We start from the raw sequence: 25865 nt of genomic DNA on the forward strand, positions 1-25865 counted from the left end.
GCTTCCAAAGTAGGCCCGGTCAAATGTGGGGTAGTACAGGCTTTGGCTTTGGGACAGAGAGCGAGATTTAGGGCTTTTCGTGAAATATCTGGGTTTGGGTTTGGTTCTTGCCTTCGGGGAGAGGGAGAGGGAGGGAATCCGATGGCTCTTCAGTGCTCAAAATTTTAAGGGGCATCTTGTTTGGCTCGTAAAAAGTACTTTTTTATCGACCATTAATGCCTTTTCCAAAAGCGATGGTTAAAAAGCTGAAATGACCTGAGGTTACAAATGAACTTTGAACTTTGAAGGGTGCAAGTGGAAGTGGAACCCACCCCCCCATCCCGCCCCCCCTCACACGACTACGCATGCGACAAGTGTCATATCCTTTAGTCCTACGTGGCAAGCTGATGTGGGGTGCTCTATATTCTCACAGCGTATTGTAGCGCCTCATGGACCTTCCATCGCTATTTTGGGCCGGGTCAGAATGACTCGATTGATTCCAAAGAGATACTTACTAGAGAGAGAAATTCTGGTTATGTGGATGTTAGAATGAGAAAGAGAGGGAGAGAGAGGGCTTAGCTTTATAATTATTGTATGTATCTCCTCCTTTTTCGCGGTTTGTGTGGCTCTTGCAAGATTGGGTACTTGTTCAGAATTTCAATGTACTAGACGAGTACAAGCTTGTCATATGATCATCCTCTTTTAAGTTTCAAGCACCCATCATAGTGGGTTAATGTTCATGCATGATATCCCATGATAACTTAATGAGATGATGGGATGTGGATGCTATTTACATGCAGCAACAGGATGATTCATGAAATATCATTACAAGATTAATTCCCTGTGAATCTGATGTGCAGAATTTATGGAGCTTATGCTTTGAGTTTCCGCCATATATATAATTAAACAACGGACGAATAGAAGATGCCCATGGATGTTAGAACATGTACATGATGCATGAAGGGAATAGCATGGAATGCACATGCATATTTATCATGAAGACGTGGAAAGCTCTGAACCATCGAACCTTGGAAATGGATGTGCATGTTGGAGTGACATCCTGCTGCTGTACAGACCTGTAGATTCTTCAGAAGAAAAGGAAATATTTATGGTTCAAGTGGGCATAGAAAGTAAGATGGATATGGCCCCCTAATGTTGGATTTCAAACCCTAAGCATAAGAAAGCATATATTCTCATGCTTCAATGCTTTGTCTTCTTCTCAAACACTTTTAAAATCTCTAACTTTTAGACCTACTTTTGAGGGCTCTTTCATGACTATAACTTTATTTTTTTTCCCTCTATTTTTTATGCATCAACATATGGGAAAAATAATCATCACTAAAGTTAAGAGATTTGTTAACCGAGAGATCAAGCTTCTTTATTAACAGAAATAAGCTAAGACTTGGATAAAATAATGGGGAATTAGGTAGTCATCGGAGGCCTCTCAATCTCTTCCTAAAAAGGGAGAGAAAACCAATTGCAATTGAAAACATGGGGTTTATGTCTGGGTTTAAATAAAATCAATTAGACTAAATAAATAAACTAATCTTTTAAAGAGGGTGTGTTTTGTATGGTAAATGCACTCAATCAAATGAGTGTTTGAAGCTAGAAGAGGGTTGACTGGCTAAGCCTTACAAAAAGGAAGCTTGATTTCGATGTGGTGATGGACCCCAAATTATAAAGTCATCAATAATAGCGAATTTCTTTTAAGGGTTTGTGTTTAAATGTGGAATATTAATTGATTGTTAATATATGAGGTTTATTTATGCATAATATTGCATCCAACAAGGACACCATTTCAAGGTCTAGGGTAGGGACTATGTCGTCATTATGCTTTCTAGCCCCTTTCCTAGCAATCCCATATATACATATTTGTCTTTATATATAATTGGACATTTAACGTCTATTTAATGTAATACATAAGAAGATGATTAAATTTTGATATAAAGTTTTATAACTTATACCTTCAGAAAAATCCCAAATTCAATTATCCATATTTAATTATTAACCAATTATTCCCAAGTGCCCATTAACCATATAATAAAATAAGAGCACCATACTTTATGAAAATTTTATTTTGGAAAACTTCCTCCCACAGGTCTACTAATTCCTTTCACCAACAGTTACTCTGGGACAATTATGTGGTGTTTGGATAGCCTTTGGCTTCTGGGCATTGGACTGTGAAAATCAAATTTGAGGCAAAAAGTGTTTTAAACATTTGGTAAAAACTGCTTTTAAAAACACTATATATGAAGCCAAAAACACTTTAAGCTCCATAGCACAAGGCCTAAAATTTGGGCTTTCTGCTTTTGGACTTTAAAGTATAAATACCCAAAGCTTATCCAAACATTATCGGTACTAATTAAGTATCAACCAATATATACATCTACAAGAAAAAAAAAAATAAAGCAGGACTAAACAATAATTTTGGTTGTGAAAGAGCATCCTCAATGGCCAAAATAATCACTCCTTGAACGGGATTAATTAGTGAAGTGGGAAGAAATGTTTTTGTATAGTTAAATCCTCATGGCTTATCACATTTTGATGCATTAGAACGGGATTAGTGAAGCATTTCATATTGGAGACAGCCATGCATCAAAACCAATAGCTCATTTGATGGTCCAATTGACAAAAAATCGGATGCAGTATTTTGAAAACCAACTCAAAGGCTGAATTATTTTTATCTCTCGGTCATAGGTCACGGGTTTAACTGTTAGGGTTAATGACGAATTGAAAACATTAATGAAATGTTTAAATTAATGAATGGACTTAGATTTATAAATTAATATATCCATGGCATCCAAACTCGTTCATGCATCATCTGCCATATATGACTCTCCGCCTTGGGGAAGGCTGTCTTTTCCAATTAACCCACCGTTCCCATAATCCCATGTTCATAAAAGAATGAGTTACACAGCTTCAATCTATCAAGGGGAGATTGTAACCATTCTCATCGTAATTCCTCTAAGACCTGGTAGGGGTGCTCACGGTATGGTTAACCGAATGAACTTTTTTTTCGTAATTGAATCGGTATTACCCATTTTTGAAAAATTGATAATTAAAATCAGATCGAAATAAATTGGTTGATCGGTTCGATTCATCAGTTTTTTAATTTTTATAATATATATTATAAAAATATATTATAAAATATGATATTTTAAAAAATAAATAATATATAATATATTATAAGTATATATTTATATAATATGTATAAATATATAAAATATATAAAAATATATGTATACCAGTTGATTCGATTAATTGCTGATCTTTTATATTGGTTAACCAATATTTTCAATTTTTTAAAAACACCGAATCAATTGATTCGATTAACCGATATTTTTATTTGCTTTTGATTGATTCAATTTTTCGGTTTTTTTCTCACCACTAAAACCTAGTCTGTTATTTACTGTTTCTAAAGAAATAAAAAAAAAGGATCAATCTCTTTGGCAAATGACACGTGCCACGTATGATGTAGTAGCTGGGAATAGGACTTTTGGTGGTGCTAGTAATAATAATAACACCATCACCACCACTACTACCAATAACAGTAATGATCATGCTGATGGGGATCATGATGTATTAAAAAAGTTAGAAATAAAACAGAAATGAAAATTCGATAAAACAACATTTCCATATTCATTCTACCGACAGTTTAGAAGGGTAGTGAAAGCTATTGCTGTTATTAATTATTAAAGAAAAGTATTAAACTGTTAAAATTAATGTTGGAACTTGAAAAGAAGATAGATGTTGGCACAGTTTTTCCATTTAACAAATGTTGCCGCCCAAAAACGATAATAAAAATGCACAAAACACCAACACAAACAATGAAACAGAAGGATTGAAAGATGGGATAGTTCTGTTAAAAATTAATCGTAATGTAGAAAACCGCACTTCATAGATAAATGTTGAGAGATAAGGAGAGCAGAAATGAATAGGATGAAAAAGGTCGAAGGCGATGAAAGAGAGGCTTTTGAATAAAAAAATCAAACACTTTGTCAAAAATAATGGGTGAAATAGAATAAAATAAAACCAGATGTAGATAGGTCGGCACGCTCGATGAGAGTAAAGGCCTAAAGGGGGGAAGGACCAAGGCAAAGACAGACTTGCCCATACTCTCTTATCTCTCACATTCTCCCATCAACTTTTGCTCTGACGTGAACTTTTGTGGGGTTGATCAGATTATTATAGACCTTCTTTTCAGGAAAGCCAGCTTAACCCTTAATTATTCCTTTCTTCCTTGTTATTTGTTTGGCAACCTTCACAACCGCCATAGCCTGCCTACTCGCCTCTTCAAAGCCCAAGTGCCCAACCTCGATCATTTTCTCTATATTCATTGATCGTCAGAGATCCTAAGTTGCTAATTATGTGAGTGATGAGAATGTTTTGATCAGTGGAACCATCATTTCATTGTTTGACATCATTATTCCCATATTCAGGGACTGAATTTCGAGGTGGTTTTATTATGCTACCCGGAATCCGGAGGGATCCCACTCCAATCTCTGAACAAATGAATGAATGATCCTTGGGAGTCGTGGGGTCTAAGTCCCAGTGCCATCCAACTGTAGAGAACTCAGGAACACGTACTCCCCCACGTACGGTTTGATGCCAGAAGGAGCTCCATCCTACATCTAGCCTAGCTAGCGTTCGGTTTTTCTGGGGGAGTGGAGAGAGGACAATCAGCAGAATCGCTATGTCTTGCTCAGCCCCAGGTCAATTGGCTGGCTCGTCGACTATGGAAGGATTGCAGAGAACTACTGAAATTAATGGTTTGAAGCTGAAGACTAAGCCATTAATGAATTATACTTATAAGATCATCGGGAATTACATTTGAATTGATGATCCCAGAATGAAGATATTTAGCCCAAAAATCAGCTCGAAAAAATGCTGCAACTCTGTATATTTTAGTGTCTTATCTAATTTGGGTGAGGACTGAGGAGAAAAGTTGTGCTGCAACTGTTGAAAACTCAGAAAACAATGGAAATATGAACAGTGCAGATTGTTAAAAGTCATATGGTTATGATGGTTTTCAGTATACGCACTCTGTGGTGAAGTGGCACGGGCACCGTCTCTGAGGTAGTTTCGATCATTTAAATATGCAACACGTGACAAGGTGTGGGGTACCAGACTGCAATTAGGCCGGGCTTTGTTCAACACCAGACCCTGAAAACTTCCTTAAATTAGTACATTGATGAGACTGTGTTTGGATTGTGGGAGCAGAGGTAGATTTGAATTCTGCTCTTGCCTTGGATTATGCTAAAATGAAAATGAATTCTGCTCCCATGTCACTTCGGCTTCTCCTAAATTCGAGAACTATGCTATAGCAAGGTAAAAGTTGCCTGTTTTATGGAATTCCATGACACCAATGCATGCACCCAAACTACTAAATCTGGTGATTTGCAGAATTGACAATTGCATTTCTGCCATCAAATCTAAATCCACCCTAATCCAAATTCCAAACGCAACCTGAGTGGTTACTGATAAGAAAGGAGTGGTGTTTTTTTTTTTTTTAATTATTAATGGAAGTGCGTTTATCATTGTTTATATTGGGATGAAAAAGACTAAATAACCATATAAAAACAAATAAAACTTAAGGGATATATATGGAGTCGACATCCGGAGGCTCCAATATGAGAGTATATTCACTTCCACAATTCACGTCAACTCTAGTCCACCACGCATTAGGAATTCTCCCAAGTGATTCCAGCAGCAGAAGAGCTAAATCTTAAGTTGAAGAAAAGGTTTGAGCCACGCACCGTTTGACAGATCCAACCTGAGCGAAAGCCTACAAAAAGAATCAACGAGATAACATACCGTTTGGACTTCTCATCCTCCAAATCCTTGGGGCGCACACCTGCAATGTTGTCCTAAGCTGTTTTTTCCCTCATTAGTCCCAACGCGTAATAAATATAAATATGTAGAGTGTAAAATTTTGTATTTTATATTATTTTTTATATATTTATATTGTACATATTTGTATTAATTGGTTTGATTGATGCGAGATATCCTGATCACTTTAGAGAATAAGGAGTGAGAGAGAAGTTATTAATGGTGCATTGTACCCATACTAAAAAAAGAATGATTAACTCTGATCCTCTTATCTTAATTACGTGATATATTTTGATAAGGCTCAGTTTAAAAAGAGTATAAATACAAAATCTTATATTTTGTATATATATTTACACTCTTTCCAAGCCTAAAGGAACCATAGAAACCCATATTTAAAATCCATGTTGTGAGGCCCATAACTAAAATGAATTGAAAACAAAATAAAACTAAAGTTATTAAAAACTGTAATACTTAATTATACATGATATATATAATATTTAAACTTGTCAAGCATATATAGAAGCTTGGCACTTTTACGTGGCATATTTGCAAATTTTAAGTTGAAGTCGCCTGATGGGTGATTATTGACCATTCGATAATAATACAAAATATATAAAAGTATATATAAAAATAATATAAGGTTTGGAAAAGTTCCATAAGCTCAGTTTGGAAAAGTATAAATACAAATATATAAAAAATAATGAAAAAGTGACGTTTCTAGCCATTCGACTTCATCAATACGTCAGGCCAATACTCAGCCACAGCCAATGTATTTGGCAAGACTAAACCAAACGGGCCTTTGGGTGGATAAGGGCTGCGCCACTTTGCACCATAACAAATCATGCATAGACACATGGATGCCGAGAGAGATAGAGATTGAATAAGAAATAAAAAGTTGGGGAGAGAGTCGTAGTTATGTATATATTTGTATGTAGAGGTGGCTACAGTTAATAGGGTTGCTTTGCTTGCCACTAAGGGATGTGATTGAGAAAATTGCTAAGAACTGTTCCTTCTCCAACCATCATAATGAGGGGTTGGCGAATGAACATAGTAAAGTAACAAAATCTCTTACCATACCACTCATTCATAAAAAATATTATCACTTTTTCATTATAAGGGCATGAAACAAAAGAAAAAGGATGATAATATTGTTTGCATTACTATCATGATGTGGGAGTGACCATTTCCTTGATTTCTACGTAAACATGGAAATATTTTATTTTCGTTTTAACTTGCAACTTACTTGATTATAAGAACAATGAGTAGTCTCTTCTATTTAAGTAATTCCAATGAAATATGATGATATAGTAAATCATCGATCATAAAATATGCTTCATTTCATGCCCATCTACGACCGTGGAAATATCCATCAATCTCAGCCGTTCAAACATGGATAGCTGGGTGACGGGATTTATTCCTCACAAATGGGTGTCTCATAGACACATTCACCGTGCGTTGAGAACATCTTTCGTAAATAATAACTAAACAATATAGGAGATGTTTTCAATGTATGATAAAATGTGCCTGTGAGGCGCCAGGTGTTTGAATGCTGGGAGGACCCACCCTAACTACAATTACCCTTTGAATATCCATATATTCTGGGTACAGAGACATTATTGGATACGAAACAGAAAGAGATTAAACGAGTTTCTGAACATGTGTAGATTGTAGAGCCCATGCAACTTTTCATCTGTGGTGGATTCATTAGCTTGACTGCAAGGAGATGGACCCCCTGATTGTTGGGACTTGGGTGAGAAGATGGACCCCCTGAATGTTGGGACTTGGGTGAAATGGTATAGATAATTGATCAATACCTGCAACGTTCAATCTGGATTTGGGCTGTCAATGAATTATGAATTAGGTTGGATTCGAACCAATTAGGTTGGTTTTGGTTTATAGGAATTGAAAGTGATGAATCGATTTAGGTTTCTATATATTGTCCCGGTTATATATATATATATATATATATATATATATATATATATATATATATATTATATAATTTATATTATATGTATAATATTTTCAATAGATTTATTATTATCAGATCAGATCTAATTGTCACGAAAACTGATTGATTCGATTCTGGATATAAAATTTTACCTATCGGATCCAATTCGATTCCGAATCTTTAATAAATTATTGTCAGATCGGTTCCAGATCTATCTGCATCCGACCCGTTGGAAACCTATTTTGGACCCAATAATAATCTACCCCTTTCCCGGGTAACCACTAACCACTTACCAGGGGTTTTGAAGAGAAACGGTCGCCTGGTCGGGTGTTCTTTATTATTATTATTATTATTATTTCCGAAAGTATATGAAGACCAGTTGGGTTAATTATGTTAGGGTTGGCTAATCCCAACAAACCGGCGGCATTGAGTTTCGGATGGCAAGAGTTGGACACTTTTTAACCGACCCGACCAAAACCTCCTCGTCACCCCCTAGATTTTCAATATAAGTACTTTGAGTTTGTGGGCATGGAGGAGGCGGAACGAGGAGAGAGAGAGAGAGAGAGAGCATGACTGCTATCATTCTCTCTTCAGACCTTTGTAGAAAGCCTTGGGATCGAAGGCAGGGATTTAATAATGGCGTGAAGGAAGTATAATCATCTCCCTGTAATTGCAGAGCGCGCAAAAAGCCTCGGTTGAAAAAACAAACAAAAAGAAAAAGATCAGAGGGGAGAGAGAGAGATGAAGATGATTTTCTATCGTTAATTTTCAGAGGTGCAGAAAGTTTGGCTAAAAAGAAAAAGAAGAAAATCGGGAGGGAAGAAGGGGGTGGTGGGTGGGAGGTGAGGGGAGGAGGGTTTCCTGGGATGATTTATTCAGTCATTTTTTTTTTCCTTTCTTTTCAGGACTACTTTAGACTGAGAGATGAATGAGTAAAGAGGAAACGAGTAGAAAAGTAGCTAAAAGCAAGAAGGTTTGTGGGTGTCAACTGAACTGGTTTTTGAATAGAGTGAGAGATTCCTGGAGCTAGCTAGTTAAATTTTAATTACTCATCTTGGGATTTTCAAGCCCTTAAAAAATTATCATGGAGTCTGCAAATCTCCATCACCAGCATCAGCTCCAAGAACAGCTGGTTGGTTCTACTTCTTTAGCAACACCTTCCTTCTATGGAGTCGGAAGCGACCATTCTTGGAACTCAAATCTCATTTTGTAAGTTCAATATTCCCTCCTAACTTCTCTATAGGTCATTCTAGTAGTCTTTCTAGCTCTTTCTCTCTATACATTTTTTTTTGCTTTATATTATTTTTGTATCCATTATCTGTATATATCTGCCAACCTACAGTATGCTTTATTCCTACAATTTGGGTTCTACTTCCGTTTCTTTAAGTTATAAGAATAACAATCAATTCTATATATACTTATTACGCCATTAGGAATAGTCTTTTGAATTTGGAATCACTTGCTTTTCTTTTCCCTTTGGACTTTGACTTGATCATATTCAAAACCATCAATCAGTTTGTCAAAAGCTGCGCATGGTTTATTTTCCTAGGGTTTTGAGTAGAGTCCGGCCGGGATAATTATTCACACTAACAAAACTTTCCTCTGATGAAGAACTTATTAATTTAATTGGTGATTTACAAATAAACGATTTCATATAGGGACTTAATGCTAAAACTTAAAAGCTTCTTGTTTTCCTATTTCATTAGGGCTTGAAGCTTTTCATGGGTTTTATTTTTTTATTTTATAATTAATGGTGTTTTAAGATTTTTCTTCCTAGAATTCAATTATTTTATGTGATGATTTGGTTATATATGCAGGAACGATGGTAGTTTCAATCAAAATGTTAGTGGGGTTTTCTCAAACTCAAGGGATCTAAGGCAAAACAATGACATTCTGATTTCTCCTCCTCTCAATAGTTCCATGATCCAGGACATGGGTTTCCACTGGACTGGTAATGCAGGGAGTTTCACCAACAATTCAGCCAATCAACTACACCTTGCAAAAATCAAGGAGGAATTATCGGATTCTTTTCCTAAATTTAGCGAAACAGTTACAAATCTGGACGAGTTCCATTTACCGTCTACGAGCTACGTTAAAAATGAGCAGCAACAACAACATCTTCATGATCTGAGTGAGAAGATCTTGCTCAGAACCTTGTCTTCTGGTAGAATCAACGCACTCCAGCATTCAGAAGAAGAGTTGTACTCTGATGCTCAGAGTTGTGCTAGTTTGGGAGGTATACCTACATCCAGTGCAGCGAGCTTCAGCCGGATATTTCCGACTACTAACATCTCGAACAAGAACTCATCTTCTTCTCCATTTTCGAGTTCCTTTGGAATGAATTTGCAAGCTTTGGATCTCCTGACTTCTACAAGATATACTGGAAGTTTTAGCCAGCCCTCGCATGGTAATCTCGGCATGCTTAGAGACAGTCTTTCTTTCGGTCTTGACCAGCTGCAGCAATCCAGTCATAAGTCACCATATAGTCCCAATAAAGTGCGTATCTTCTTCTTCTTCTTCTTCTGTTGTTGTTCTTAATATTATTTAAATGCTAAAACGAAGTTAAGTTTTATTTTGCGATAAACACGCAAACATATCAGCGTATGATATTTTAAATCGTATTGCTGCATTGCAATTTCAACCTTATTACACCGTAAAGCAAGCACCCTTTTCTTTTCTTTTCTTCCTTTTTTTCTTTTTTTCCCCTCTTTTATCCTATTTTGCTTTCGTTCTACTTCTGCACAAGGATTACATATCTTTCTACAGCTTTATTTATGCATTTATCATACTCCTTTTGGAAAATCTATCTATATATATATCTTCTTTTAGATATTGAGTTCGATGGGCATTATACCTTTATCCATAACAAGTTCACCTTTTCTCTTTTCATTTCAAAGGTATCATCCTTCTCAAATGGAGTTACAGACACAAAGAGGCAAAGCAGTTTAGCAGACGCGAAGCTATCTCAAGCAGCAACCAAGAAACCTCGGTTTGAGTCGCGCTCATCGTTTCCCCCCTTCAAGGTGCGAATATTTAAGTAAAAATTAGTCACATAAGATAATGGGTTGTGAAAATGGGGAAACATAAATATCCTTTCGTGATGTTTGATAGTTGTTTATTTGTGTTGATATGATACTCAACCTGCAGGTTAGAAAGGAGAAACTAGGGGATAGAATTGCAGCTCTCCAGCAGTTGGTGTCACCTTTCGGCAAGGTTCTTCTTCTTCTTCCTACTCTTTCTCCTCATAATCATCCACATAACAAAGATGATAACAGAATTATAAAAATGTATAAATAATATATTTTAACGATAACTAGGTATATTTTTACTCTTTTTTTTTCTTTTTGGTAGAAGGTCTATTTTTATTAGCAGCAACATGTTTCAGTACCCACCCAGCATCCTTTGATCAAATGCTGAGCATAGCCATGGAAGCTGCTAGCTGCTGCTGCTGATAATTACATTTAGTTTATAAACTGTCATTAGAAATAACAACATCTTTCGTTACCAAACTGTTGCTATTTTCTGCTAATATTTCATCGTCTACTGGTTAAATAATGTTATATCGATCGGTGTATTAGTATTCGTTTTTAATTCAAGTTACAATTTATTTTAAGAAAGGTATTATTTAAATTACAATATTATTGTACTAATTAGTCCATCTGGAAAGTGAAACTAAAATTTACAGTCTTAATGTGTGACAATCACAGCATACAGTGATTTTTGGGGTATTTATACAGCCAAACATACTTTTATGCTATAAAATTGTTATTATTATTATTATGTTGACAAGGAGAAGGATATGAAAATTTTGAAAATAAATTTCTTCATCCTTTTTATTTCTTTTCTTTTTTCTATCTGGAGAGGTGGGTGGCTATTGGCTAATATAAAACAAAACTGGGGAATGTGGAACTTGCAGACGGACACGGCGTCGGTACTAATGGAGGCTATTGGGTATATTAAATTTCTCCAAGACCAGGTTGAGGTACTTTCCTCGGGACATTCTTTCTTGTTTTCTTGCTTTGGAAAAGAAAAAAAATATATATTTATATATTAGTATTATAACTGCAATATTGCAGAGAATCGACAAGCTCGAAATGCTCACATCCAGACAAGGACGGTTGAGCATGTCCCCTTGAATCGTGCTGGACACGAGTATGAACCTTGCATCAACCTTTGGATTCCCATGGGCTACCTTATAACGCATAACAGATCTGCAAAAAAAGGAAAGAGAATCTTCAAATCAATGGGTTGACAAAGTATCTGTCCATCTGATTCGTTATGCTCTCTTTCCATTTATTGGACAAATGGTCTGAAAATAAAATTGGCAAATGGCCCATGGAGATTCTATAACTGGGAATCAGAATGTTAATACTTCCATTTAAGAGATAGGATTAGTGTTGAGCATGGAACCAATATTAATACTCCACATCAGTCTGTAAAATACATGGGGCTCAGAACCATTCAACCTCTTATGTGGGGTTTTATGTATTTTATCATTGGTGTGGAGCAATATTATTAGTTCAGCCATCTGCATGGCTTAAGTGTTCAGTTAATCCGGAATCTCCATTTACAGGGCTAAGTAGAGAAATGAGCAAAATGTTTTTTTTTTTTCATTTAATGTGGCAAAGAGAAGGATCTGCACTATATAAGAGACTGTTTGGGAGTATTTTGCGTTGATTGAGCTGTATTCACCGAGCCACTTCAAAGAAGCTATCTCAGATAGCTTTAACATAAAGTCAATTTTGCAGCCTCTATAAGCCTATTCTCGACTTTTTGGATTTTAACTAAATACATTTCAGGAGGTTTCAGGTTTGTCAGTACATGTAACGGTAGAAGTCATTGCATGAAAACCCTCCCAAACGGGCACTTAATATGCTTTGAGTTGTGATTATTATTATTATTATTATTATTATTATAATTATTTCTTTTGATGCCATGAAGTGTTGATTCTTTTTGAATATTAACTCTTACATGAATGTTTGCAGACGCTAAGTGTGCCTTATATGAAGTCATCCCGAAGCAAGACTTGTAGAACAATGCAAGGGGTAAGAGGACTATACATCACTTAACATTATGTGTAGAATAAGGCCATGTTTGAATTAGTTTTTGCTTTTAACTTTGACTGTTAGAAAGAAAAAATGAACCAAAAAGCGTTTTGCGACCATTTGCTAATGGTTCATTTAGATAATATAGGGGCATTAAGTCCAGATCTGCTCCTCATTCCAACCTCATAACACATCTCAATCATTTATCAGGAACATCTCTCATGCATACGTGTTATTATTCATGGGATATGTTCCCAATAGATGGTGGGATATGCCTGTGAGGCGCACTCTAGGAGGAGCAAATCTCTTTTTTTTTTTGCAGTATGAATGTTTTTGTTTTCATTTGTTTTTGGAACTATCACATCAGATAAAAAACAAAAACATTTGTTTTGTTTTTGTTTTCAAAGGAAAAACAAGTTGATTTTATTTCAAAAAAACAATACATGTTTTTAATAAGCCAATAAAATATTGTTATTTAAAACAAAAACAAATTTTCGAGTATAGAAATTATTTGATTTATGGGACATGATGTTGAACAATCAAATGAAAACATGGTTTTGAAACTAGATCCAAGAACATGATTTTAGTTTTAGTTTTGAAAACAAAAAACACATGTACAACCAAAAACATGTTTCTTGTGTTTTTGTTTTAAGAAACAATCTATTTTCAAACAAGATTTGTTTTGACTTGCTTTCAGAATCAGCAATAAGAAAAACCATTCACATTGCAAAACGCCCCCATAATAACACGAAACCCACTAACTCAGAGACTTTTAAACCCAAAATCACAAAACATAGAATTAGATAGTGATTTTGGGTTTTAAAAGCACTATTCTGAAACTTATCCAAACACAACCTTAAAGTATAACAGAGCTGACATACTTCTTGCCAAGAAACCCTTAGCATGTAGGGGAAATGTCCATCCCCCAGCATATGACCATGATTAGAGCAATGTAAGTATCATAGATAGTAGTAGATAGCTAGGAGATTAATAGAACGAATTTAGTTATATATGGTAATCAAGTTAAATGGGTCAATATTCAATAATGATATTTGCCCATTATGAATATGACCCATTAACCACTGTCCATTGATGTTTCTTAGGTTGCTTGTGGATGACCATGCCACTCAAGGTCCATATACGCTAGCTTCTTTTGAATGCTGGTCTAATCGGCATCCCAAAACTCTACAGAGAGAGAATGAAAAATGATTAGGGTTGCGAAAGTAGTTTTGAATTCTAATGATTCACTTTTGTTTTTTTGGGCTAACAACAACAGGGTTCAGGTGATGGAGAAAGGAACGAGGAACCAAAGCGAGATCTCAGAAGCAGAGGGCTCTGCCTTGTTCCCCTTTCGTGCACTTCCTATGTTACCAATGATGGAAGTGGTGTTTGGCCACCTCCTCCTAACTTCGGTGGTGGCACATGAAAAGAAATGTGTTTTCTACATTTTATTTTTTAGAGCTCATTTATATATATCAAAATAAGGGAGATAAGGCACTTTTTTATGTTGCATGGTCTTAGCATTGTTCCACTAGGAATTTCATCTCTTTAGCTCACTCTATGATGGTCAAACCTCTGTGAAGAAACAATCATGTTGTAATGGAGCAAACTTGGTCATCTTGTAAGATTAGGATAGACCAAGTTTGATCCATTAATCATTCATATGTATGGTTTGTGTTCATTAGGGACCATATGTTATCATTGTCATATATATATGCTAATGTTATTGAAGTCCCCTTTTCTTCTTCTTACTCAAATATCAAAGGTCAAATTGAAAACTGTTTTAGGTCACAAATATTGAGTAGGGGTGTAAATGGGTCGAATTTGAAATGAATCAAGATATATCCGAATTTGAATTCAATTGCACAAATAAGGATTCGAATTCAATTCAATATCCGTTGAATATTTAAAATCAGTAACTGAATTTGAATTCGAGTGAATAATCAAATATTCGACCGATGATGATTAAAATTCAACTGTTTATGTTTGTCAAAAACATAAAATTCCAATTCTAATAAAAAAAAAAATTGGGATAAATGAAAATAAGCACTTGAAGCAAAACCTCGCTATCCCAAACCCAAAAAACTAGCTACCTATTTCTGTTTGTGAATTAAAATATAAAAATATTACTTAGAATCAAAAGATGGTAGCTACAATTTTACAAACTACCTATGGGAATGGTTGCCGAATTTTGTCAAAATTGCTGCTACCATATTTTAATTCTAAGTAATATTTTTAGAGTTCACATCTCCGCCCCACAATGCACCACAGCACATGTATTGAGAACATCTCCCGATGATGATATCATAAGTTCTGATATTATCATCGGGAGATGTTCCCAAGACATGGCGGGGATGTGCCGTGGGGTGTTGTGGGGCAGAGATGTGAACTCATATTTTTATATTTATAGAAAGATATTCCTAATGCGCAATTACAAGTGGCCATAAATACAATATTAGATATTAATCACGGTATTGTGAGCACCGAATTCTATCATGTACCCTAAAACTCTACAAAATAGTACACAACCCCACCATCTCAAACCAACCCAAGGAGAAAAAAATACAATAAATAACCTCGTCATAACAATACAAATTAAATAAATCTAACTTATGCAAGGACAGGAAGTTGTGTATAATCTTCACACAAAATAATTAGTGGATTTGCTTAAAGTCTTCTTCTTAGTAGCAATATCAGCCTCCAATAAATAATATTATGATTTATTTATGTCATGATGATTATTTACTGAAAGGACCTATTATTTGACCAAGAGTTTCAAATTTGGTTTCCATTTCATGAAAATATATGAAATATTCATTTTTTGTAATGTTATAATATAATATTTTTATTGCACCAATGGCTCATCGAACTACTGGTAAGAAAAGGAAATGTAATATCTACTCAAATTTATCGTGATCGAGTGGTTAACATTAATTCTGGTTAACTGGATTCCATAATATTGAGGAAATGAAAAATGTAGTTAATGATGTATTTGGTTCCTCATAAATTAAGTGGGAAAGGAAAAGTTGTAAACATTTTTTCAACAAAATTTCATAAAATAAGTAAAAGGGTAATTTTTATGGAAACTTTAACCAATTAGAAACCCAAAATAATTTCAATAATCAATATTTAAGCCATTTAATTATTTATAAATCTAAAATTCTTACTATTGTATCTAGTAATTCGTATATTCAAGGAAAAGTTATTCATAGAAATCCTAGAATATTAATGTTTCAAGAAAAAATATTTATGTAAAGATTATTTGTTTGGGAGAGAGGCAAGAAGCTATATGAAATAATCCCCGCTTTAAATCAGAGAGAATTGAGGTAGGTGAAAGTGTAAATTTTACATCAATTTTTAAAATACAAAATTTGCATTGTCAATAAATACAAACAAATGGATGCAAAGCAGAGAAGGTGCAAATTTTATATCTAATTTAGATTTGCATTACAAATAATCAGAGCATCGGGACTATCAGTTAATTTGTGTTAAATTAGGGGTGTCAATTGGACTGGATTTGGTCCAATATGATCCAGTCCAATGTGAGTCCATTATAAATGGACTAGGTCCAATCCAATCTAATGACTATTTTGGACCAATTTGAACCGGTCCAATTCAATGTCTGGACCATTTAATTTGTTCAAATTTATTTTGATTTAGATTGGTTTCAATCCAAACCTATATCAATTGATCAGATATTGGCTTAATCCAACCCAATCCAAATATAAATTTGTTACAGACGAGTTGATCCGACCCAACATGTCTTGTTGATCTGTCCAAGTTGATTTTGAATTGGATGGGGTCCAACCCAAAACCTGTCCATTGACACCTTTAGTGTTAATTGGGCTTTGTATGATGATAGTGCTTCATTTCAACAATGTTTTTCGAACTGCTGTTGACCCGGACGGTCGGACCATTCGGCCCGGGAACCGTCTAGGCAACCGGTTCCGTTTTGCCCCAAACCCGGAATCTGGTAAAAAAATGTTGAAAAAGTCAACAAACAGTTGACCCAGGCGATTAAACCATCGACCCGTTCAACAGTTTTTTACTATTTTTTAATTTTTTAATTTTTTTTTTATTTTACTGTTAGAACAGACCGTTCGTTCGAACCAGATGATCGAACAATTAACCCAAAAACCGGTGATCAAAACAATTCCATTTCCCGATCATTTTTTTAAAACGTTGCATTTCAATTTCAATTCCTATTATTTGTAAAGATGAAAAGAAAAATGGTGCTACCTTAAATTCACAAATGTAAATCTAAAGTTAGAAGTTTCCATATATATATATATATATATATATATATATATATATATATATATATCAGTAATTTATCCTAAAATTATAATCTAAATTTTGTGGGGACGTAACAAAGTGCCTAAACCTCTTATAGGTCCCATTTGCCAATTAATACTCATTTTATAAAATAATATCCTAAGACAATTTGTTGTGGATCCCACGTAACAGTCTACTATATATAGCCCGAGTTCGGATCTAGTAGGCACACTCGGTGAACATTTAGGCTATGTTTGGCTTGAAGTAACAGGTATGAAAAGCAAGGGATCCCTACATTTTTCTTCAAATCAAACATAACCTTAATGATTATTTGGGTAAATTGTTGAATCTTACGGTGAAGTTTCTTGCTGAATTTTTTCTTGAAGGTTGGTAACTATAATTATTTCCTCTGAACTTTTTGACATATTTGCAATTAGACTCTTTTGTAGGAATTCTCTAATAAGAGGCATGAACTTGACTAAAATACTCATACTGTAATTTTTTATTAAAATGTTTATCTTTCATTTTTTTTTTTGATATCAATGGTTACCTCAAACCCTTTCAATCTCTTTTCCAAATTTTCCCTTCATACTAATCGCTTTAATGTAAAGTCGCAATTTTAAACTCTCTTTGTTTTGTTGGTCAAAAAAATTTTTTTTTTATGTAGAAATCAACCTTAATGGTAACCACATGGGTATTCTGAACACTTTTCATGCCTCATGTTAAAGGATTCTAACAAAGGGGTCTATTTGCAACTGTGTCAAAAAGTTCAGGGAAGATGATTGCAATTAGCAAACTTTAGAGAAGATTTAAGCAATGGTCAAAAACTTCAAGGGATGTTTCAGCAATTAATTTAACCTTTGAAGTGTTTAAAAATTTGTCCTTTTTTAATCTTCCAAGTATAGGCTTAGGGTATTTTATGGGACAGGTACAAAAATAAATCATGAGTGTTTACTCGGCATGCTGGCATGCTTACCGTGTATGTCTATCTGATCTGGACTGCTATAACTCTGTGAATCTTGGCAAAGAACAAATTTAATGGGTTGAAATGAGTGGGCTAGGATTCTCAAGGATTTATTGATTTGATGTATGGATTAAAGCTCAACCCAAATCCAACCCACCAAAGGACCACCCTACATGATAGTAGACCTGTTCATGGGTCGGGTGGTCCGATGGGCCGGCTTGGCCCCCGGATGGGTTTGAACACGCAAAAGAGCCTACGGGCTTAACCCCAGGCCAAAAAGCTTGGTCCGCAATAAATTCGAACTGGGCTCAGGATTTGCCAAAATAGACGGCCCGACCTATAGATTGAACTTAAAAAACCCTAACTCCCTAAGCAGAACCTCTCTTCTCTTCAGTCTTTACATCCTCCTCAGCCCTCACACTCTCAGGCAGCCACACAATCGGCGAGGCGGCAAACATTCATCGGCGCAACAACTCCGACGGTGAGTTCTCTCCTTCTCTCTCTCTCGATCTCTCTCGTTTTTCTTCTCACTTATCTTTCAAATCTCAGACACCGGCAAGATGACAAATATAGGCACCAGCGGTGGTGATGAGTTCTCTCTCTCTCAAACGCGAACTAACACACTTTTCACTATTAAAATCGCAGCTCACAATCACCACAAACTCAGCTCCAGCGAACACAGTCATCGTCGGGCTTCGGACTCGGGCCCAAGTTGTAGGCCCGTTGGTCGGGCCGGGCTCGGGCTCGGACCTAACAAATTTCTATTCATGAAGAGTAAAAGCCCGGCCCGGCCCATGAACAGGTCTACTTGATAGTATATAGTATGATCTCAGTTTGTATATAAATAAACTTGGATCACTTTTTGACACTCTATACTGGTGCTTGGATTAGGAGTGCAAATTAGACCATGTTTGGTTTGGGGCTTTATTCTTTCAATTCTTACTTCTTATGGACAAGAACGAACTACATGAAAATGTTTGGTTATAAAATTCTTGTGATGGATTCATTCATTTAAAAAAAAAAATGAATCCATGGCATAAAAATTTAGCTAATTTGTTGCATGAAAAATAATAGTCTCATATTGCTCATTCCCATTCTTTTAAAAAGCTCTAAGTTAGCAGTCTTAAACCACTAGCCTAAGTCTACAAAAACTACTTAAACCAACGAATATTAATCATCCATCGGCCATCCATCGGTAAAAATCTACGCCTACGGTTTTTGAGACCTAGGCTAACAGTTTATGGCCACTGACACAAAGCTTCTTTGAAAATTTTAAATGGGCAATATGATACATGATTTTATGATGTTTTATTATATTTTATGACTTTCTTAATATATTATCAGTAATCAATATACTATTGGCAATTTAATGAAATTGTTAAATATTTTATATTTTTTTCATGCTATTATTTTATATTTTATATTTTTTATTTTTTTGTAAACATAGTCTGAGTACTAACAAGTAACAACACCTTGGGGTGGTGCACCCCGACAAATCCTCAAGATTAATCTTCTCTAAGAGATGTCTAATTTGATTAACTGAATCAACTCTATTGCTTGAGTGACCAAGCTTCGCCACCATATTAGCTTCTCTGTAAATGTGACTAAGCACCAATCTTTTCTCTAAAAGATGTCTATATTTTATTTTTAATTTTACAAATTTTAAATTCCATTTCTATTTTGAAGTTCAAAGCTATTTTCTTTATTTTCACAATTGTCTATTCAATTCAACAAACTAGTTCCCTTTTAATTAGTTTCAAATAGATGCTAATTGCTTCCTTTAAATTTTTTTCTCTATGCAACCAAATGTAAAAGTTTTTTTAGTGAATGTCATACCAGCAAGAATGGCAATGGGATTCCGATTCTACCCAACCAAATAGTTGAAATTGAAATGACCACACCTATTCCCATGAACCAAATGGGCCCTTCATAGAAATGAAATTTGCAACTAAATGAGTCAAAATTTATTCTCATTAGTGCCACAAAAAAATCACTTATTTCTACATATTTTTGTTCGTTCTAGAATTTTATTGTTGGAAAGAATTAATAAGAATGAAAGTTAAACCAAACATGACCTTAGGTTTCCCAAATAGAATGGGTTAATGAAGGAAAATGCTAACCCAATATAGAATCGGGTTGGGTGAGGGATAGTATCTTGTACTTAGGGCTAGTCTCTCTTTAGTACTTAAACTTTAAAACATGCCACTAAAGTACTTGAACTATTGGAATTTGCCATTTTAGTTCAAAATCGTTAATCGACATTAGATGATTATGAAAAGACACCAATACCCTTTGATTTTTAATAGGTAGGAGAAGCATAATTTTGAAATGGCCAAAGTAGACATACTTAAATCCCTTTTCATTGTGATTTGGCACAATTGTTCACTTTATGCCATAACCCTTATATCGAAAGAACCAATGCTTTCGGCTAGAGAAGCTACACGGAAAAATGTCTTCGGAGAAGACAACTTTGTTGCCATAGAAGAGGGATTTAGATTGCCATTGTTGTAATTCTCTTTTTGGTTATTCAATCCATAACAAAGGGGGGTATAGAGCGCTGCTATTGTTGGAGAAGACAATAATTCTTGATGTCGTCAGGGAAGACAATCAAAATAAAATGGTCTAAAAAATCTTAAAAATGGTTGCTTTGATATTTTTTAAAAAATTTGGGTCGTACATTCATGTGATCCAAATAATGGTGAATACTAAATTTACAGTTTTGGGGAATTCAAGTAAAGCAATGATATACTTTAAATTTTGGGTACTAAAATGAGATTAACCCTAAATCACAGGCACTAATATGCAATTTACACTTTTATTATTTAACACACACGTTGGACTCAAGTCCCAATCTATACCATATAGAATTAGGCACATTCTTTTTTCGGATTTTGAGAGGGAAATTTTGATTCTTATTTACCAAAAAACTTATGTTCTTTTTTCATATTTATGTGGGAATCAAGGAAAATTTATTTTCGTGGGAGAGAAAAGTTCTCATCTACTAAGTGGATAAATGAATTTCTCATACAAAAAAAATTAGTAATACTTAAATGAAATAAAAATAATCATTTTAATAACAAATTTTTATGATTAAAATGATCATTACCTTATTTGTATAAAAAAATAAAAATATATAAATAAATGCATTTACCTAAATCTTTACGAAAAAACACTTCCGAACAAATGACTTACCCAAAAGTGAACGCGGCCCTATCGTTTGAGGCGGAAGTAACCCAGTTTCCAGTTATTAGTTGGCCTTATATCGGACCTCAAGATGCAGTTCCGGCCCCTGGTATAAAGAGTCGGTTCGAATGGAGGTGTCAGGTTGGCCCGAGCCACTGACAAGCCTCAAACTGGCTGTCTGGATCCTGGGATGGCATATATTACTCACGTGCGGTTTAGCATCTCCATGACTCCATCGCACTCGGCATTCCTTTTGCTTGCCACCGTGCCTCGGCCTATGTAAACTGTTAGCCGGCATTGTTATCACCTGTATCACTATTCACTATCACTACCAGTGACAAGGGCGCCAAATATGGCGATTCGAGGCGTTACGATTCCATCCGCTTTTGCCCTAGTTTTCTATCTCGTCATCCTGTTGGCGGAAGTCTTCTTCGAATGACGCTTCGAGGTTTAGCAATCTAATCTCGTCAGGTTTGTTTCCGCGATCTCTGTTTGTAAAATTCTTATTTCGTCAAAATTCCATTCCTTGTGATCCCTTTCTCGCCATTGAAACTTAAACTCGCTCTGTTTGAGCGATAGTTTCTTGTGAACGGATTCGTAGTTTGATTGATGTAAATTTTAGTATCATGTTTGTTTAGTTGATCTTATTGGTCGAAACATAAACTCGCCCTGTTTGATTGATATTTTCTTGTGAATGGATTCGCGGTTTGATTGATGTAAATTTTAATATCATGTTTGTTTAGTTGATCTTGATGGTCCAATGTTACCGTGCTATGTCCTTGGATTTCTTCTGACCGTGTGCATTCCAGATTGCAAAGCTTTTGGGGTTTAGCGTTGGTAACGATTAAGATATGTATATGATGATGTTTTATCTTCGCATTTGTTGTTTTTTGAACTCTGGGTGTATATTTGATACTTGAAGCGCCTCTCCCTGTTTGGCTGTTCCTATTTGATTGATACAGTAAATAAAGAAGTTCATGAGTGCATCCTCTAGAATACAATGAGAACTAATATTGGTATTTTCATCTCAGATTCTTCAGTTATTATGTGTTGTCTGTCCGAGCTCTCATTGAGAATGTAATGCCAGCTTCTATAAATTAGGTTACGAGAGCTTCATCGACATAAAGGCCCTTTACTTTTTTAACAACATTCAGAGTTTATTGATTGCATTTCCAATAGTAGATTGGCCATGACAAATTAACTGGGTAAGAATAGGGTAGTACTGCACTTTCTGTATTGAGAAAGAACTTGATCTGAAGAAAACACTTGAACAATTATGGCCAAAAGAAAGAGAAAAATCTATTGATTCTTGCAAGGAAGAAATAACATAAGTTTGTTGCATTGTTTTCTGTTTATTATTACATTCCTGTGTTGGTTTACTTTCACCTGCTTCTGCATTCTAGTCATTTGGAGCACAGTTGAGCTCGTTACTTACAAAACAAAAGATGTCAAGATAAGTGCATTTACTTTAGTTCTTTAACGTTGCAACCTTTGTCAATAACATTCTGCTGCATGATTGCAATGCTTAAGTGCTTCAGATACTAACTTTAACTTCTTCATAGTTGTTAATTATCATTTTGATCTAAACCTGGATTTTATTTTCATTTTTGTCTTTTTTTTTCAATTTGGTGATTTTGATGCTTCCCTTAGGATGTGCCAAAACACCTTTTTATTTCCAATTTTCCAGGTCACTTCCTGGGATATGTATGCATTTAGCATTGCACTAAACCCAAACCACACGAGGTAGTCACAATCGAGCTGATTCCAGACTGGGGGCCTGAACCTCCTCTAATTGGTTCCGTTGAGCATCCCGATTATCAATAATTATTTAATTTCATTCGGTTTATTTTAAGAAAATTGAGTTTGTAAGGGTGAGTGCTGGTCCAACCAACAGTTTTATTTTCAATGTGAACATTTTAGTGTATTTTGATATACTTTAATATTAACTTTCATCTATAAAACAGTTTGTGAATTGTGATATACAACAAACATATACGATGTCATAGCCAAAAGCAGAAAGAGAAAGTTTCAACATTACTAATCTATAATTTTTCTTTTCTTTTATATGACCTGCTGCATATTTTATTTTTTTTCTTCTCCAACAATGTTTTCGTGTTTATCTTGTTCTGTGGTTACTAACTAGTTTGCATTATCACTGAAAAAGACTGGGAGGATCACTGTGTGAAATATTGTTGGAAGAAAGTATAACAATAACTCAAGTGAAAAATATACCTTTTTCTTTTTCTTTTTCTTTTTTTTTTTTGAAAACTAATTTAGTAAAGGTGGTTATTGTCCATTTTTCTGCCAGACCATCTAGGTTCATGGCAGACGGGCAGAGTTTAAAACAACAAACAGCAAATGCATGGCATGGTATTTAACTGGAATCTTTTGCCCAGCAATCCAATAATAAACTGAAGAGAAATAGGACCATCATTTCATACGTTTTACCTGGGATTTTGTTGTTGGTTTCTCTGTTGATATGTGTTCTTATCATTTTATTATATTATTTTTCTTCTTTTTTCAAAATATGAATTAATCTTATTTTTATTTTGCACTCTAATTTGTCTCATCCAATGCTTTTTAAGTCACAAAACTATGTACCCGAATTTATATGTCAATGATCTTATCTTATGTCAGATTGCCATACTTTTTGTGGTTTACCAATTTGGCATCTCTGTGCCGATTAGTTTTAAAGGCCATTACCCAATGTTGGTCCCAGCTATGAGGGGTTTTGGGAAGGGTGATCTGGATACAGGCCTAACCTTTGGCATTTTTTCCACAGAGTGGCCTCTCTGAGACTTGAACCCTCATTCTCATGCTTGGCAGTCCTCAAGGTTGATATTAGTATCTCACTCTCTTGCTCATTATTTTTAGCAATATATTTAATATAACAGTACCAACGTGCTGTTTGTTTCATCAAATTACTTAGCTCAGGTTCTTGGATGTAGGTATCCAGATTGATCTTGATTATAGATTTCTATCCTCTTTGCACAATTTTCTGAGTTCAGAAACAAGGACAGGGTCTTGGTTTTCCAATTTCCTGTCAAGCAGAAGCAGCAGCATGGTTGTGGTGGTGGATATGGTCAAAAAAAGTTGGAGAGACACCTTACAGGTAAAACTGTTATCATTTGGAAATAGTGGCAGCATTGATCTAGAGATGTTTTGTTTTATTTTTATTATGATAGCATCACATGTTTGGTCCTTATCCTTTTCTTTGCAACCATTTATGTTGTCCAATGCAGCATTATGTCTCAGATCTGATATCTGTGGATATAAAATAAGGGTCCATTTGGTTCGTAGTCAGAATCGGAATCAAAATCCTTTGTAATTGAAATCGGAATGCTTTATTCCCATAATCTGTTTGGTTCAGACAGGAATAGAAATGGAAATTAGAATCAACTGGAATGGGATTTCATTTCCAAGGGAGGGGGAGGGAATGGCCATTCCCTAAAATGGGGAATGCCATTCCACCAGGATTGGGAATGGGATTCCAATTCTGCCCAACCAAAGAGTCATTCCATTCAGATTCCAGACCTCTATTCCCATGAATCATACAGGCCCTAAGTCCTGCTGTATCCAGCCAGGATGGAATTGGGAGATTCAAAAATATGTCGTTTGTTAGACCAACCAGGTGACCCGTGTGTACACGGTAAATCATTCATCCTGAATCCTGATTCCGCATAAAACATACTTATTGACAGCTAGGAGAACAGTCAGGAAGCCTTCTCTTTACACTGATTGAAACTCTCTCTCAAAGCAAATCAAGGAGGTCTCGACGCTAATAGGTTATATTATAACTTGAAACAGTGTTTTAAAATCCAACCTAGAAATTGAACCGTTTTTCCCTTCCAAACAAACACCTTTCTGCTTTTATTTTCTCATGTAAAGTGAAGTTTGGACCACATAATTTGCTTCCAATTTTCCTCTTAAAGGCTCAGTTTGGAAGGAGTATAAATACAAATATGTAGAGTGTAAAACCTTGTATTTTGTATTATTTTATATATATTTTTACTGTACATATTTGTATTTGTATTCTTTCCAAATTGAGTCAAATAAACAAATGAAAGATGGAACAATAGTAAACCAGAATTTTCACTTGGCCCATTTACACTCAACCATTCATACCGATGTAAATGAAATTTGCATTGCAAGCTAACAGAGACTATGAACCTACAAATACAAATTTGTAGAGTGCAAAACTTTAGGCTCAGTTTGGAAGGAGTACAAATACAAATATGTAGAGCGCAAAACCTTATATTTTGTATGTATTTGCACAGTATATATTTGTATTTGTACTCCTTCCAAATGGAGCCTTATATTTTGTATGTATTTACATTGTACATATTTTTATTTGTACTCTTTCCAAACTGAACCTCAAGAAAAACTTGCTACCATGAAATATAATAAGTTGCTAGCTCATTTTGGGCCACCACTTTAATTATTGCTTGAAGTGTTGAAGTAAGAAGTTTCCGAGCTTGTTTTGTCTTAACGCTAATGCCCATCTCTTTTGGGTTATTATCTTATTATGATGGTGATAGAATTTGAGTCTATAATTTTATTTAGGTCTTGTAAAAGCCTAATTTGTGAATTATGCATCATGAATCCTTGGTTGTTCTTTTCAAAAAATTATTGCTCAATG

At 35.0% G+C, this 25865-nt stretch overlaps 1 protein-coding gene and 1 long non-coding RNA gene across 3 annotated transcripts; both read left to right on the forward strand.

The window, feature by feature from the left end:
- Positions 1–8286: 8286 nt before the first annotated feature.
- On the forward strand, positions 8287–14540 carry LOC104595628 (basic helix-loop-helix (bHLH) DNA-binding superfamily protein). 2 transcript variants are annotated; one of them, XM_010256432.3, is made up of 7 exons: positions 8287–8968; positions 9577–10255; positions 10657–10782; positions 10907–10972; positions 11676–11741; positions 12745–12804; positions 14081–14540. In XM_010256432.3, the coding sequence occupies exons 1-7, from the start codon at positions 8844–8846 to the stop codon at positions 14228–14230; spliced, it is 1272 nt and encodes a 423-aa protein (XP_010254734.1). In that variant the 5' UTR covers positions 8287–8843; the 3' UTR covers positions 14231–14540. The 2 variants fall into 2 exon arrangements, with proteins under 2 accessions (XP_010254734.1, XP_010254736.1); XM_010256434.3 differs by lacking the exon at positions 11676–11741 and having other exon boundaries at positions 8302–8968; positions 14081–14378.
- Positions 14541–21301: 6761 nt separating this feature from the next.
- On the forward strand, positions 21302–25424 carry LOC104595629 (uncharacterized). Its single transcript, XR_734920.2, has 3 exons — positions 21302–21697; positions 24009–24060; positions 24175–25424. It is a non-coding gene; the product is annotated as an uncharacterized LOC104595629 (long non-coding RNA).
- The last annotated feature ends 441 nt before the right edge of the window (positions 25425–25865 follow it).

This window comes from Nelumbo nucifera, chromosome 5 (genome assembly GCF_055504915.1).
Source record: "Nelumbo nucifera cultivar China Antique chromosome 5, China Antique-T2T, whole genome shotgun sequence".
In the NCBI taxonomy this organism is placed as follows: Eukaryota; Viridiplantae; Streptophyta; class Magnoliopsida; order Proteales; family Nelumbonaceae; genus Nelumbo; species Nelumbo nucifera.

Coding starts and splice junctions, on each gene's coding strand:
- LOC104595628 (XM_010256432.3), top strand. CDS start 8,844: ATGGAGTCTGCAAATCTCCATCACCAGCATCAGCTCCAAGAACAGCTG. Junction 10,256..10,656: donor CACCATATAGTCCCAATAAA/GTGCGTATCTTC, acceptor TTCATTTCAAAG/GTATCATCCTTCTCAAATGG. Junction 12,805..14,080: donor CTTGTAGAACAATGCAAGGG/GTAAGAGGACTA, acceptor TAACAACAACAG/GGTTCAGGTGATGGAGAAAG.